General features: G+C 39.4%; 1 protein-coding gene across 1 annotated transcript; it reads left to right on the top strand.

Annotated features, from left to right (window-relative positions):
- Positions 1-608: 608 nt before the first annotated feature.
- Positions 609-6782, top strand: PDE12 (phosphodiesterase 12). The gene is made up of 3 exons (XM_077776721.1): positions 609-2238; positions 3600-3678; positions 4187-6782. The coding sequence occupies exons 1-3, from the start codon at positions 931-933 to the stop codon at positions 4627-4629; spliced, it is 1830 nt and encodes a 609-aa protein (XP_077632847.1). The 5' UTR covers positions 609-930; the 3' UTR covers positions 4630-6782.
- Positions 6783-17830: the final 11048 nt, after the last annotated feature.

Here is a 17830-nt window from a genome sequence, read left to right as displayed (position 1 = left end):
GAACATAAATGTCAAATGATTGCAAAACACATCCTGCTTTTAAAACACAGTTGAAAAGATCTATTTTCTTCACGGTAAGCAGGGGGAAAGGCATGGCTTATTAGGTACCCAATAAGTAAGCATTCCAGTTATAGAACAAGAAAAAGTGGATACAATTAGATCGTTTGTAGACTAAAGCGATTTCTTACGGCTTTTCTCCATCTCAAGCAATGGGTGTGACCTTCAGCCGGTAAGTTCATCACTTCGGACCTCATAACTATAAAAAAAGGCGTTTTTAGCACAACCATCACTCCGTAAGTACTAATTCCTGTACAACATTCGCTCTTATCAACGACCACAAAAATTCAGTTCACCCCATTTGCTCTGGCCCGGGCTGGGGCGAACCCATCCACAAAGCGGAGAGGGCGAGCAGCACTGAGCATGCCGTGGAAAGGAACTGGGCGAGGCTTCCCAAGGTCCGAAGCAGCTGGCACGCCCAGTCGAGGTCCCCACGCTCAGGCGCAGCTCAGCCCGGCAGAGCCCGCAAAGAAAGGGCGCTAGAAACTAGAAAAAGCGCCCGCTGCCCTGTGGGAAGCGGAACCCAAGACGGCGACCACGCCCCAGCGACTTCCGCATCTTTCCTTCAGTCCCGTAACTGTACTTTCGATAAAAACATGGAGTCTAATATTTCCCTCTGGCACCTTTATAGTTGCTTTCTTTCCCCCTCTTTATGGCTTGATTTGAAGATAAAGATTAAGTTGGGAGGATTAAAGACAGGCGTGGGACGGAAAAAGGGATCAGACGAGCGGCGTGGCGAAGGTGCGGAGCGGAAGCACCGGACGCCCTCCCCCTCCCCGGCCGGAAGTTGTGGGTCTGAATGGATCCCGGAGCCGGCGGCTGCAGCTCTTCAGTCTTCGTCTGACGCTTGGCGGCCGCGGAGTCACCAGGTTCATGTGGAGGCTCCCAGGCTCCCGCGCCGTGCTTCGTGGGGTCCGCACGGCGGTGGGGCGGCACACTCGGGCCGAGGCGGCCACCGAGACGGCGGCGGGAGCGATGGAGCGCGCTGTGGTGCGCTGTGTGCCCTCGGAGCCTAAGCTAAGCCTGTCGTTCGCGCTGGCCGACGGCAGCCACAAGAACATGCAGCGCGACCAAAGCGAGCCGCTGGGTCGGGCCCTCAGCCGGATTGCTACCAACGCCCTCAAAGGCCACGCTAAGGCGGCCGCCGCCAAGAAGAGCAGGAAGAACCGGCCAAATGCAAGTGGCGGCGGGGCCTGCGCGGGGCCTGTGCCGGAGCCGGCTGCGGCCTGCGAGCCCGTCGTGAAGCTCTACTACCGGGAGGAGGCAGTGGCTGAGGACGTGCTCAACGTGGACGCCTGGCAGGACGGCGCGGTGCTGCAGATCGGCGATGTCAAGTACAAGGTAGAGCGCAACCCGCCCGCCTTCACCGAGCTGCAGTTGCCACGCTACATCATGGCCGGCTTCCCGGTGTGCCCTAAACTCAGCCTCGAATTTGGGGATCCCGCCGGCTCCCTCTTCCGATGGTACAAGGAAGCCAAACCCGGAGCGGCGGAGCCCGAGGGCGGGAGCCTCTCGTCATTGTCTCCGTCCTCACCCCTTCCTAGTTGGACAGAGACCGGTGTGAACGAGCGCGTCTACACGCCGTCCAATGCAGACATCGGGCGCCGACTCAAGCTTCATTGCACCCCAGGCGATGGGCAGCGCTTCGGGCCAAGCCGGGAGTTGGAAAGTGTGTGTCCGGTGGAGGCTGGGCCCGGTACTTGCACCTTTGACCACCGGCATCTCTACACCAAGAAGGTGACGGACGACTCTCTCATCCGCACTGTCTCTTACAACCTCCTGGCCGACACGTACGCCCAGACGGAGTTTTCGAGGAGCGTCCTGTACCCGTACTGTGCCCCTTATGCCCTCGAGCTCGACTACCGCCAGAACCTTATCCAGAAGGAGCTCACAGGCTACAATGCTGACCTCATCTGTTTGCAGGAGGTAGATCGCAGCGTGTTCACCGACAGCTTGGTGCCGGCCCTCGAGGCCTTTGGGCTGGAGGGCGTGTTCAGAATCAAGCAACACGAAGGCCTGGCTACTTTCTACCGAAAGACCAAATTCACCCTCCTTAGCCAGCACGACATTTCTTTCCATGAAGCCCTGGAGTCCGACGTACTTCACAAAGAACTGTTGGAGAAACTAGCTTTGTACCCGTCTGCGCAGGAGAGGGTGCTCCAGAGATCTTCTGTCCTCCAGGTACAGTAGCTCCGCCATTCTCTTTACTACGCACACGTCGCTTTTTAGGGGGCGTGGAAGGTTTTTTCCAGATTTTACTGAAAAGTGTTCGCTCTTTTATCTATACAAAGGTTAACTTTCATTCATTCATTGAGCGGATTTTTTTAAAATGTTTTATTTCTGGGAGAGAGCGTGAGCAGGGGAGGGACAGAGAGAAGGAGACACAGAATCTGATCAGGCTCCAGGCTCTGAGCCTGCTGTCAACACAGAGCCCGACGTAGGGCTCGAACCCACGAGCAGGTATTTATTGAGCACCTTTAATGTGCCACACACGCTACAGGTTGCCTTGAATGGGACTAACGGACTTTCATAGTGCTTATTACACTTCATAGGAGAGACACGTGCTCAGTACAAGAACATAGCAGTAGCTAATATTTTCTCACTTCCTGCCAAGCACTGTTCTGACACATTTTAAAACTTGAAACAGAAAAATTCAAGTAAAAACAAAAACCCAGAATACTTAAAATTTAAGTGGTACGTTTAATGAAGTCTTCCAGGAATAATGCTGCCATTTCCATTTTACAGATGTTATTCTTGCCATTTTATAAATAGGGAAATGGTCAAGTTTACTTATTCAAGTTCACACAAGTGTGAAGCCAGTGAATTATATATCCCATCATCACTGATCAGTGACACTAAAGCTGTCTTAGTTTAAAAAAAATGTTATTTGTGTTTGTCCAGAGTTTTTAGGTAAATGGTTTTGTTCATTGTAAGATTTTAGAGGAGCTACTTTTTTTTTTTTTTTTTTGAGCCTCCAATGTGTTCATGAACTTCTTTCTGTAAGCTCATTTAGTTGAATCCATACAAAAGTCCCCCTTGGTCGATATTGCCTTTTTCTTAACCAGTGACCAAGCTGGCTTAGGAAAAAAGTATTGATCTCCAGGTCACACTGCTGTAAANCCCGACGCGGGGCCCGAACCCACAAACCTCGAGATCATGACCTAAGCGAAAGTCGGACGCTTAACCGACTAAGCCACCCAGGCGCCCCTGTAAATGTTTAAGAGTGGGGATTCCATCTAGGTGGGCCTGACTCCAGAGCCTTCCCTTACTTAAAAACACTGTCTCCAACCTTAGTGTTATCTAAAATACATCCTTTTCTTACTCTCTTCTGTATATGTTGGACTGTTATTAAAACATGTTAGGCTGAATGAATCCTATTCATGTGTAACCTAAAACTTATAGCAAAAGTTAAATATTATAATTGCAATCATACTTCATCTGTCAGGGGTTATGACATATCCATTCATCTTATAGTCTTAGATTAAAAAACATTCAGGAGATTGGCAGATAGCAACTGAACTCTTGGCACTTGTTTATTTTAGGTTTCTGTTCTTCAGTCTACAAAGGACTCTTCTAAAAGGATATGTGTTGCTAATACCCATCTGTACTGGCATCCAAAAGGTAGGTTTTGTTGGTTTTCACAAGTGACATAAACATGGTAACTTAAGCTCGGTAAGGCTGTTTTACATACATCTTTTTTGTTTCTTTCAGTTTTATTGATAGAATTGTCATAACAGCATCGTACAGTATAAAGTGTACAGCATAATGACTTAAATGTATTGCAAAATGATTGCTGTAATAAGTCAGGTTAACATTCACCGCCTCATATAGATCTGAAAAATAATTTTTTTTCCTTGTGATGAGAACTTTTAGGATATACTCTCAGCAACTTTTAAACATACCGAATAGTGGTGTTAACTGTGGTCATCATGTGTATGTTACATCGTTTCTTACGACTGGACTTTATTTATTTTTTTTTACGTTTGGACCACCTTCATCCAATTCCCCTCCTCCAAATATATATCTTGAATGTCGCCCAGATACTGTATGTAGTTTGTGGGCTTTGTTTTTCTTTCTTTTAAAGGCAACTTAAAAAAAATACTTACATTAATGTTTTCTATATTCCTAGGTGGGTACATTCGTCTTATTCAAATGGCAGTAGCCTTGGCTCACATTAGACACGTCTCATGTGACCTGTATCCTGGCATACCAGTCATATTTTGTGGAGACTTTAATAGTACCCCATCAACAGGAATGTATCATTTTGCTGTCAATGGCAACATTCCAGAGGACCATGAGGACTGGGCTTCCAATGGGGAAGAGGAACGATGCAACATGTCCCTCACTCATGTCTTCAAACTGAAAAGTGCTTGTGGTGAACCTGCTTACACAAATTATGTTGGCGGCTTTCATGGATGTCTGGATTACATTTTCATTGACTTAAATGCTCTAGAGGTAGAACAGGTGATTCCATTACCTAGTCATGAAGAAGTCACCACCCACCAGGCCTTACCTAGTGTTTCCCATCCGTCTGATCACATAGCACTTGTATGTGATTTAAAATGGAAATAGATTCGTGTTTAATGGAATTTAAGTCTGCTTTAGTAGGAAATTTAATGTGAATCAGAGCTTATATGTAACCTTCAAAGAGGAAAACTACACAGACACCAAGGCAAAATGTTTTTTTATTCTATGTTCCAGTGTCTTCATTATGACTGTTCATAATTGCAGTTTCTCTACTTTTTTCCCCCTAAGGTTGAAGGAAAAACAAATATATATATGACTCCAGGAAGAACATTGAATTATGTACATTTTATAAGTACTTTTTTTTAACTAGGAATTAAGAAGTTTATAAAAAACCATTTGATCCTATAATTTTTCTATCATAACACATTTCAAATTGAATCATGTTTATATAATTAGGAAAAAATGCATACAGGTTAAGGTGAGAGGCGTAAGTCTGACATGAAAGAACATTAGGGTCTACCTCTACCTCAATTTGGTTAGCAATTTAATACAACTTCAAGCTTTAATGAAAGATTAAAATATGCCATCCACTAATTATTATTGCTTCTCATCTTTCACTTTTCAATCAGTGTAAGATATTTTAATTCTCTTATTAGGATTTTACTTTTTAGTGTATGGTACAAATGGACATACTTATATTCTTACTCTAACCAGCTCATTTGAACTTTTAGGATGCAAGCACAATTTAGTATTCAAAGTGAATAGCAACATAGTCAAACTTGATCCCATTTTCTCTAATTATTCTTGCCCATGAAAAATGTTCCTAAACCATCAGGGTATTTGGGCACTTGATATTAGAGAATACAGCATAATACATTGCTTTATGAGAAACTGCCTACTGATAGGGGCTTGACATTTTGGGAGGACCACTGAGCGTTTCTGTGCTGGAAGTATTTTCGGAAGTGTTGGTTTTTATAAATAGGGGAAAGGGGAGTAGTGGATCTTTTGGGCATTTGTGAAATAAACTATCCTTTTTATAGCATTATCATTTGAGTTATAGGAAAACATCATATATAATTTATTATATGATGTAAAAAAATAGGAAGCCTAACTTTTTAAAATTAAGAATTAGTTTTACTGATTAGTTTCTAACCTAGAGTGGTAACTGAGCTCTTCTACTCAGTTATCACCATACCTTATTTGTGATGCTTTAGCTGTTGCTTGTGGATGTTCAGGATAACTGTAATGTTACCTCCTATTTCTGCAATTAGTTTCTAGCTTAGATATGAAAAGCTCAGACTTCAAGAAGAGTTCTGATTTTCCACAGTCATGAGAGTCTTTGCCCAATTTCTTTAATCTCTAAACCCAATACCATAAGAACTTTCCTCTTATGGTAAAAAGTAGGCTGTACTTCCATATTCTGTTCACTGTCCAATGTATTGTTAACTCTTAGTAGGTTTGAGAATGAGAGTTTTACTTACAGTTCAGATTGAACCTTGAAGTACTTAAAATACAGGAAGGGAAAAATTAGAGTGGCAGTTTTTGGGGATCTTGTTTAGAAAAAGCTATAAAAATTGATGCTACCAAATTGTGCCTTCCTAAATAACATTTTTGAGAGCATTTTAACATCAGTTTACAACTACGTGAATATATTAAAGCCAGAATCTGATTCTTTTGCAAAATAAATACATCTTTTTTTCTTCCTTTTTAAAATGTGTTTTCAGTCTGCCTTCAAACAAACATGTTGACAGGACCCTTAAAATAATGTGAGAGAAAAAGTTTATAAGCAAAAAGTTGAGAAACATTTTGAAAGAAGAAATTACATGACACACTCATGCCCATGAGAAAAACCTTCGGATTCTGTATTAACAAACACCCTGGCTAACTAGACTGAACTCTAGTTGGAGGAACTAATCACTTACCAAACATTCCATGTCCTGAATCTTTAAATTTTATATTTACTGACTTAAGAGTGTGATCAGATTATAGACAGGCATTTCAGAATAGTAGAATGTAGAATATTATTGTGAAGTGCCATATACTCTGGTCAAATCTCCAGTATACAGATGTTAGTATGGTTGGAATCCAAACGTAAGGAACACTAAGAAAATTGTACAAATAGAATACCAAAATTATCTTGTACTCATGAGTTAGAATAAAGTGTTATTCAGAAATGTTTGTGTTTCAAGCCGTGTCTGATTGAATTTTTCTATTACATTTGTATTTCATAGTACATTTAATAAAGTATGGAAAGTCTAGCACCTCTGTAGTGAACCCACTTTATGATGTCACAAGTTCTTGCTATAGGAATTAATATTCCCCAAATTGTATATTATTGGTTATAAATGACTAAGAAAATTATAGAGCACTGTCCTGTTAAATGAACTCTTACACAGTTGCCACTACAGACAGATGCACTGGTAGTTTATGGTATGTTAGCAAAAAAATCATTTCTGGCTGTAGACGTGATCTTTAAAATTCTGAATAGCAAAATCAGTTGTTTAAAATTTCTGAGTATTTCACTGCGTGGTGACTTTTCTGAGAGAACTAAGGCCTCATACAGAATGTGGTAGTTTTAGTCTGGAGGTTTATCTGAGAAACAGTACAAAGGAGAATAAAGCTCCTATGAATATTCATATACAAGTTTTTGTTTGAGCACCTGTTTGCAATTCTTTTGGTTATATACCTTTTGAGAAACTGCCAAAATGCTTCCCAAAGTAGGTACACCATTTTACATTCCCACCAGTGATGTATATGAGAGTTCATTTCTCCACATCCTCACTAATGTATTACGTGTTTATCATAGACATCTAAGTGGGTGTGAAGTGGTATCTCTACCAATGTATTTTTATCTTGTTTAGTTTAATTATGTTGTAGTCTTGTAGGCGTGAACTAGATTATTCACAATGGATTACCCAACCTCATATTTTTTCAGAGTTCATCTTCAGCAATTCCTATTTAATCTTTGAGCTTTTGTCAAGTTGCAGAGGTCGGTATCATTGCTTCTTTGAGAGATATTTGGGGAGAAAAGCATAAAAAATAAGGAAGTCTTGGAACGTAAATAGAATAAGCAGCCTAAGAAAACAAAACAAGGTCACTTAAAAAATATGGGTCTACTTCAATGATTTGTTTCAGAGAGTAACCTTGCCTACCAACATTGGCTTTTAAATGGGTTAGCCATGATCCACTATTACCTCACACTTTTTAAATCCCATTTTAGGTACAGAGGAGCTGATAGCAAGAATGCCTACAGACAAATCCCTGAGAAACTGAGATGGCTGTGGTGGAATATAACTCACCAAGTTATAACACATAATCACAAAAAAGACTAAACTCAGCTGGTTATAAAAAATAGGTTTTGAAGAGAAAACCTTAAATTCAAGATGAGCTTTAATATATTTTTTAAAACCTTGAGCTAATAATTAAAAATTATNCGCTGTCTCTCTCTCTCTCCAAGAAATAAATAAAACATTAAAAAAATTAAAAATAAATAAATAAATAAATTATATGGAACAAAACTATTTTGCAAGTGGGCTATCTTTACATTGTATTGAATAATACTGAAGCCAGATGCTAAAATTAACACTTTACATATAAATGATAAATACAAGTTGTAGACCTTAAAATTACTAAATCTTTTAGTTCAATTGGCTGGTGCCACTCTCTAGAACAAGCACTATATAGCTGGATTTGTGCTTCCACAACAAAGTTGCAGCTGTTACAATCCATGTTCATATTGTCAGTGTTAGGTTTTTACACATAATCTTCAATTTCCTTGAGAAACTCCCTGCAAACTATCATTCATCTCCATCTTCTATCCATTTTGTGTTGGTTGTATGTTAAAAGGTTTATATGGTACAATCCATTTTCCCTAGTAACACTTTACTGGTATTAGATTGTTGATGTTCACCTTAGGGTACTGAAGTATTCCTAGTTTGCATTTTTGGTTTCACCTCATTATTCTTGAAACTGAAAACAGTTCAGTAGGTAATTGGATAGGCTTCATTTGGAGTTCTCATATTAAACAATATACACACTTTTAAAAGAGTATTACATACAATCTTTATTTCCCGTCGAGAATAGTTTGGAGAAATGGTGTATCCACGGATAAAAGCATTTAGAAATAGAGCTGGCCTTTCTCAGAAAAGCTGGGTTAGGCATAGTGTTTTGAATCTGTTAAACCAAAGACAAATATTTCTGTTGAAGCTGTAGAATTTTTTTTTTTAATATTTTTATTTATTTCCAGGAGAGAGAGAGACAGCGTGAGCAGGGGAGGGTCAGAGAGAGAGGGAGACACAGACTCTGAAGTAGCTCCAGACTCTGAGCTGTCAGTCAGCACAGAGCCCGACGCGGGGCTCGAACCCACGAACCGCGAGATCATGACCTAAGCGAAAAGTCGGACGCTTAACTGACTAAGCCACCCAGGCGCCCCGAATTTTTAAGTACTCTAAATAATGGAATTCTATTACCCTTTTCATCCTTGTATTACATACCTTTAAAAAATCTGGCTTTTTACAGCCTGGCTTGAGTCATTTTTCTTCATTCTAAGTGAAAGAATCCCACAATGGTTCTTCCATCCAAAATTGATCTTTATTTTTCTTTTTAAGGGCTTTCGTCACTGCACATGAAATCAATTGTTTTATTTTTCATTTTTTAAAGTTTATTTTGAGAGAGAGAGCACAAGTGAGGGAGGGCAGAGAGAGAGGGAAAGCGAGAGAATCCCAAGCAGGCTCTGCACTGTCAGTACAGAGCCCAATGCAGGACTCCAGCTCATGAACTACGAGGCCATGACCAAGCCAAAGTTGGACGCTTAACTGACTGAGCCACCCAGGTGCCCCCATGAAATCAACTGTTAAAGACTGGCATCAGAAACAAACTCCATGCTCATTACCAGTCAATCCCCATTCCGCCTTCCCCTCAGCTCTTGGCAACCACTTACCTACTTTTTCCCCCTATGGATTTGCCTCTTCTGGACATTTCATATAAATGAAGTAATTACATAGCCTTTTGTGACCAACTTAATCACTTAGTATGTTTCTGAGGTTCTTCCACGTTGTAGTACATATCAGTACTTCATTGCTTTTTAAGAAAATCCACTGTACGGACATAACACGTTTTATCCATTTGTCAGTTGACAGACTTTTGGATTACTTCCACTTTTTGACTTTTGTGGATAATGCTGTACGTTTGTGTACAAGTTTTTGAGTGTGCATGTTTCCATTTCTCCTGGCCATATATCTAGAAGCAGAATTGTTGGATCATATGGAAAATACTTAACTTTTTGAGGAACTGGCAGACTTTTACCCAAAGTAATTGCACAATTTTAAATGCATTCCCATCAGCAATATATGGGGGTTCCAACTTCTCCACGTCCTAACACCTGTTATCTTTTTTATTACAGCTATCCCGAGTATGAAATGGCATCTTATCATGGTTTTGATTTGCATTTACCTGATGGCTAATGATGTTGAGAATACTTTTTATGTGCTTACTGGCCATTTGTATATCTTTGGGGTCCCTTTAAAAAATTGTGTTGCCTTTTTGGCAGGCAACCCTTCCCCCCCTTTTTAAAAATCATCATTCCTCACTTCTTCAAAGGCTACGCAGGCCAAGGTCAAACTTGGCCAGTCTGTGTGAAATATATCTCTGTTACTCGAATGGCATTGAACCCAGCCTAAAAAAAGAATCAGTGCCACCAAATAATCAATTAGTTCCTGAGAGCCAGTTAGTTCCCTGCCTACAGATGGCAGTGCCAAGCCCCAAAACAGCTGAATACTTAGGTGCCTAATATAATTGAAAGCATACCATGGAAACAATGCAGAAATACCGGACAAGATCAGGAAGACACCGGACTCCCTTGTTCTTTAAAACACAAACAACCTTGCAAGGCTCTACTCACTAACTAGATACAGCTGCCTTAATTATTTCTTGCCTGAGTCCAGATTATTGCTTTTGCTATTGATTTCTCAGAATTTTTGTTGCTAGAATGTTACAACCACTTAAACTTTTTATGTGGTCGTAGAAATAGGAATAAAGGGATATATGCAAGTAAGAAACAAAAGCAGCAAAGTAACCTTCCAGTAGTGGTAACTTCTTTAAGTTAGGCACCTGAATATAATGTCATGATGTATATGCTAGATGAAATGTATCATGACTTCACTCCTATGTGGAATTTGAGAAACAGATGAACATAGGGGAAGGGAAGGAAAGATAAGATAAAAACAGGGAGGCAAACCATAAGAGACTCTTAAATACAGAGAGCAAACTGAGGGTTGATGGGGGGCAGGAATTAAGGAGGGCACTTTTCAGGATGAGCAGTGGGTATCGTATGTAAAAGATGAATCACTGCGTTCTATTGAAGCCAAGTGTTCTACAGTACATTATGTTAACTAACTTGAGAATAAAAAGAAGTAGAAAGAAGATGCTGGGCTTAAATAATTCTCAGGAGTAAATTTTAGAACCAAATCCTAATGAAGTCCATATTTATATTAATGTTGCTTTCAAAGTATTTAGATTGCCTTAATGAGATTACAAATTAAGACTGTTATTTCATTCCTAACATTGTGCTAAAAATAACTGAGCTGGTAATATAAATAAATGTCATCTGGGTGAGCTTTTGGGGTACCAATACTGTTCCCAGCACTAACTACTAATTCTTGGGAAAAAGCTGCTAATAGATTCTTTCTAGTCACTTTCTCAGAATTTAACCATCTGAAACATAATCAGACTCTAGAACTGTTTCATTAGTTTCCTCCTATACCAGATCTTCAGATAATGTACTTGCAGATATACCAACTATTTGCTCTTTCTTATTCAATCTAAGTTCCCATAAATCCTGCTGAAGTTGGTAGCTAATATTTACATTATTGAAACATCCAATGCCACCAGGAAGGATAAGCAGTTGTTTCCAGTGACAAGTCAGAAGTCACCTTCACCTCCATACCAAGAATGAGAACTTTCACATTTAAGGAAGTTTGATCCAGAACATCTGGTTTCTGGTCCAGCATGCATGTAAGTGGAAGTTGCCACTCTTGTCCTATGGAGAAGACAAAAACTGAACAAACTGAAAAATCAATAACTATTCTTAAATCCATAAGAGAAATGTCATAGGGTAAACCGGTGCCACGCTCCTCCCCTCCCCCCATCCTGATTAAAGCCCACAGGGGAATATAGAGAATCATAACCTGCAGGAACAGAAATCCAGGGGAGGGACACTGGGACTGTAATTGAGGACTTACTAAAGGCTCAGTGTGGACAACCAAGTTAAGTGAAAAGCTTCACAGGCCCCCACAACTTTTGTGACTTTTAACCTCCTGGATCTCTACCAGCTTCTCAAAGTGAATACTGGAGAAAAATCTCATGCTTCTGGCAGAGAAAAGGGAAAAGAAACCATTTTGAAATATGCCAGAGCATCCTGTTTTTAACAAAATTCTGCTCTCATAAATAAATAAATAAATAAATAAATAAATAAATAAATAAATAATAACGAACCCAAACCTCACTTACAGGGCTTTTATCAGAGACTAACTGACCTGGGGGTGCGGGAGGGAAATGCCCAACTCCAGCCCACTGTAGCCATCCTATCCCACCAAAGAGGGAGAAAAAAATAGTTGAGAAGCACATGTGAAGTTCACAGTCCAGAGGCATAAGGCTCACTAGAAGACTGAGAACTGTAATCATAGGATTATAAAATGCTGGCCTTACTCCCACACCTTACCATGACATTACTGAAGTCCTATTTATAGCAGTTACTTTTACCCAGTACATCATATCCAGCAATCAAAAAAAAAAAGAAAGAAAGAAAAATGAAAAGACATACTAAAAGGCAAAAAACAGGCATTTGGCTGGGTCAGTCAGTAGAGCATATGACTCTTGATCCCAGGGTCATGAGTTCAAGCCCCATGTTCAGCATAGAACCAATTTAATAATAGATAAATAGGTAAATATTTAGCCACATACATACATACATACATACATACATACATAAATGGCAAAAACCAGCTTGATGAGACAGCAACCATTAGAGCCAGTTTCAGATATGGCAGGGATGACAGAATTATCTGACTGGGAATTCAAAACAACTATAATATGTTAAGGGCTCTAATGGATAAAGAAGACAATAGAAAAGAGCAGATGAGCAATGTTAGCAGAGATGATGAATTCTAGTAAAATCAATAAGAAATGCTAGAGATTAAAACATTGTAACAAATGAAGAATGCCTTTGGTGAGCTAATTAATATACTGGACATGGCTAAGGAAAGAATCTCTGAGTGTGAGGACACTGAACAGAAACCTCCCAAACTGAAAAGGAAGGGGGAAAAAAAAGACCTGGGGCGGGGTGACCAAAACCAAAAGGGAAAAACATCAAAGAACTGTTGGACAACAAAAGGTGCAACATACACATATGGGAATAACAAGAGATGAGAAAGTGAAATACTTGCAACAATAGGGACTGAGAATTTCCTCAACTTAACGGCAGACATCAAACCACATACGTATCTAGGAAACTCAGATTTCACCAAGCAGGATAAATGCTCCAAATCCTCCATATATGCATATCATTTTTGAACTACAGAAAATCAAAGATGGAAAAGAGAAACCAGAGGGGGAAAAACACCTTACCTATTAGAGGCACAAAGGTAAAAATTACATCTGACTTCTCAGAAACCATGCAAGCAAGAAGAGTGAAGTTTTTAAAATGTTGAGAGGAGTGCCTGGGTGGCTCAGTCAGTCAAGTATCTGACACTTGGTTTTAGCTCAGGCCATGATATCACGGTTCATGGGTTCAAGCCCCCACATCGGGCTCTGTGCTGACAGCTCAGAGCTTGGAGCCTGCTTTGGATTCTGTGTCACCCTCTCTCTCTGCCCCTCTCTCCCTTAAGGATAAACACCACACACGCACATAACACACACGCACAGAAAAAAACACCAAAGGCAGAAAAAAAAAGTCGAGGGCAAAAAAAAGAAGACAAAATTGTAAACAAAGGACAAGGACAACAATTAGAAAAGTTATAGATACGGTAGATATTAATCCAACTATGTCAGTAATCACTTTAAATGCCAATTGTCTAAATGCCATCAGTTATCAGACTGTCAGACGGATCAAAATATAAGACCCAACTATATGTTGTCCACAAGAAGCCCACTTTAAATGTAAACATAAAGACACACATAGATTAAAAGTAAACAGGTACCAGAGTGGAAGACAAACCAGAGTGGAAGAAAATATTTGCAAAAGACACATGTGATAAAGGACTATATTCATAATATAGGAAGAACTCTTAAAATCCAATTACAAGGGTCGCCTGGGTGGCTCAGTCGGTTGCATGTCCGACCTCAGCTCAGGTCATGATCTCATAGTCTGTGGGTTCGAGCCCTGCGTCGGGCTCTGTGCTGACAGCTCAGAGCCTGGAGCCTGCTTTGGATTCTGTGTCTCCCTCTCTCTCTTCCCCTCCCTTCCTTGTGCTCTGTCTCTCCCTGCTTCTCAAAAATAAACATTAAAAAAAATCCAATTACAAAGGCCAGCCAAAGAAATTGGCCCAGAACTAAGCCTTACCAGAACAGATGTAGAGATGGCAAATAAGCAAAGGAAATGTCCCCCTTCATATGCCATCAGGGAAATCCAAAAATTAAAATGAAATACCACTACACTTCTATTAGAATGGCCCCATCTGAAACAGTGACCCCAAATGCTGGTCAGGATGTGGAACAATGGGAACTCTCAAACCCTACCAGAGGGGAAGCAAAGTAGTACAGCCACTGTGGAAGACAGTTTAATGGTTTTTTTACAAGACTAAACGTACTTGTACATACAATCCACCAACCATGCTTCTTGGTATTTACCCAAAGGAGTTGATAACTGCCAAAACTTGGGCTCAGCCTACTGAATACTACAGTAGATAAATGGATACGTTGTGGTATATGAACTATCAAGCCATGAAAGAAACTTAAATGCGTATTAAGTGAAAGAAGCCAATTTGAAAAGGTACATTTTACATTTCAACCACACAATGTTCTGAAAAAGGCAAAACTATAGAAGCTGTGGAGATCAGTGGTTGCCAGGCACTGGGGATGGAATAAACAGGTGGAACACAGGATTTCTAGGGATATAAAATACTGCATATAATGATGGATACATATTACACATTTGTCCAAACCCAGAAAAAGTATACCAAGAGTGAATTCTGATGTAAACTTGGATTTGGGGTGATTATGTATCTATAAAGGTTTGTCAAATGCAACAAACGTTACCGCGCTGGCAGGGAATGTTAATAATGGGAGATGCTAGGTATGCATGGGAGTCTTTCCTTAACTTTTCTGTAAGTTAAAACTGCTCTGAAACAAAGTCTCAAAAAAATGTAAATGGAGAAAGATACACCATTGTAACACTAATCAAAGGAAGCAGGAGTGGCTGTATTGGTTTCAGATAGAGTAGACTTCAAAACAAGGGAAATTATCAGGGATAAAGATAAATGATAAAGGATCAGTCATACAAGACAGCTGTTACCACATATACACCTAAAACATGTGTCAAACTACAGGAGATGAGGCAAAAACTGACAGATATGTAAGGAGAAATCGATGAATCCTCTATGGCTGGAGACTTCCAACACTTCTCTGTGACTGATTCAGCAGGCAGAACACCAGTAAGAAAAGAGCTGAGATCAACTGGATTTTATTGACATCTATAGACAACTTTACCCAGAACAGAAGAAACATTCTTTTCAAGCTTACATGGAACATTCACCAAGACATTCTTGCCTATAAAATACACCTGAACAAATTTAAAAGAACAGAAATCCTACATATCTGCATTCAGAACACAATGGAATTCTGTAAGAAATGAAAAGCAAAAACATAGCTGGAAAATCCTCACTTGACACACTTCTAAATAATACGAGTCAAAGAAGAAATCTTATTAGAGGATTTAAAAAATACTTTAAAGAGTGAAAATAAAAACTTATCAAAACCTGTGGGATACACTGAAAGAAGTGCTTAGAGGGGAAATTCACAGCACTGAATTCATTAGAAAAGATTGAAAATCAATCATCTACACTTCCACTCTTAGGAAACTAGAAAAGAGGAGCAAATTAAAGCATAAGAAATAATAATCAGCAGATAGCAATAAAAATAAACCAATAAAACAGATTAAACAAAAAGCTGGTTCTGTGAAAAGGTAAAATGGATAATCCTCTAACCACACTTAAGGAAAATAAAGACACATATCACTAAAATCAGAAAAAGGGGACATCACTATAGATCTTATGGACTTTTAAAATAAAGTCTGAGGGGCGCCTGGCTGGCTCAGTTGGTTAAACATCTAAGGCTCAGGTCATGATCTCATGGCTTGTGAACTGGAGCCCCACATTGGTCTGTATGCTGACAGCTCAGAGCCCAGAGTGTGCTTCAGATTCTGCCTCCATCTCTCTGCCCCTCCCCCACTCACACCATCTTATTCTCTCTTCAAAAATAAACATTAAAAAGTAATGATCCCAGGGGTGCCTCATTGGCTCAGTTAGTAGAGCATGTGACTCAATCTTTGGATCATGAGTTCAAGCCCCAAACTAGGTGTAGAGATTATTCAAAAATAAGATCCTTAAGGGGCACCTGGGTGGCTTAGTCGGTTAAGCGTCCGACTTTCGCTTAGGTCATCATCTTGTGGTTCGTGGGTTTGAGTCCTGCGTCGGGCCCTGTGCTGACTGCCAGCTCAGAGCCTGGAGCCTGTTTCGGTCTGTGACTCCCTCTCTCTCTGACCCTCCCCTGCTCACGCTGTCTCTCTCTCTCCTAGAAATAAATAAAACATTAAAAAAAAAAATAAGATCCTTAAAAAAGTCTGACCCCAATAAATGATCTGAAAGTGATTATTAATTATGACTACATGAGGTAATTCTACACATACGCTAAAGAACACTGGAAGTCTCAGTTAATGAGACATGAATATTCTGGAAAACTGAAGGAACATTTCACTTGTATTTTCAACAGAGAATATTTAAGGTGAAGGGGAAAAATTCAAGTGAACAGAAATACGTTAACAAAATACCAAGACATTACATCACAGGAAAGCAACTCAATAAGTTAGGTAAAGGACAATGGGTAATATGCCCACCACCCTCCCCAAAAGCTTATTGGTCAGGATAGAAAACATAATGGTTCCATCAACTCCAATGCTGCTGCTCATCAGCCTTTAAGAGAACCACAATTCTTCAGTTTTCCTATTAACATACTTAACAATTACTTGACAGAATACTTTTTAATCTAGGGATATAATCAACTGTTTTGTATTAATAGGGGAGGTCACAGAGACCTCTTATTGATTGACCAACACTAAGTTTAACATTAGTGTGAACAGTAAGCATTGAATCTTGATGGTGTCAAGTACTTCTTAAGAGTACTGAGCATGTCAAAAAGTTGGGACAGTGATAGTGACTTTGTAAGTTAATATCGTTTGCAAAGAATGTTAAAACACAGGGTAAGGCATTATGGGGGTTATTTCTCAATTTATACTTTTTCCCAAAGAATTTACTTAGCCTATTTGGGGGGAAAAAAGGAACTTTTCAATTTGACTTAAAAAATTACCACCACTGGGACTGAAGAAAAAGCAATATAATTTCTTAGGGTAAAAAACATGCCAAGTTACCAAGTTAATGTTTTCTTTAAAAAAAAAGTAATCTTACAAATCTAATACATTTGGTGAAAATTAAGCAATTTTAGTTTCTTAATGCAATCATTTACAACAAGGATAGTAAAAGTTGCTTTACATCACAAATAAGATTATTATGGATTGTCTTTATTCCTTTTTCAGAATCTGTGAAAGCATCCTGAACTTGTTTTAAAAATTAACAGTGACTTAATTATGATCATAATGGTGAACCATTAGAAATTTAGTATCTCTAGTTGAACCCCATGAACTACACATACTACACCATATCTTAGTTTTATCCAAAATGAAAGAATACCTTTCTTACTCAGAGAGAATGGAGAATTCATTCAGTGGGCTAAGAAAGTTGTACTTTTATCAAGTGACCGATGTTAAACACACACTTTACCCCAGTAACCTGTATGACAATCATCAAGCATTTAATTCTAATTTCCTTTCACTTGGTTCCGCACTTTATTATTCAAAAATATATTTTACTAGCATGTATTTGGTTTGAAAATAAAATTTCAATCCACAAATTTATCTGAATCTATACAAGCCACTAAGAACTTTTTTAAAAAGGTTTATAAAATACATAAAACAGTATAGACAAAAACTAAGTCATAAGGTTACCAAGTTGAGTCCTTAATAACAATAGATGTAGTTAAC

This window comes from Crocuta crocuta, unplaced genomic scaffold, assembly GCF_008692635.1.
Source record: "Crocuta crocuta isolate KB4526 unplaced genomic scaffold, BGI_CrCroc_1.0 scaffold87, whole genome shotgun sequence".
Taxonomy (NCBI): Eukaryota; Metazoa; Chordata; class Mammalia; order Carnivora; family Hyaenidae; genus Crocuta; species Crocuta crocuta.
This window is presented reverse-complemented; position numbering and strand designations above follow the sequence as displayed.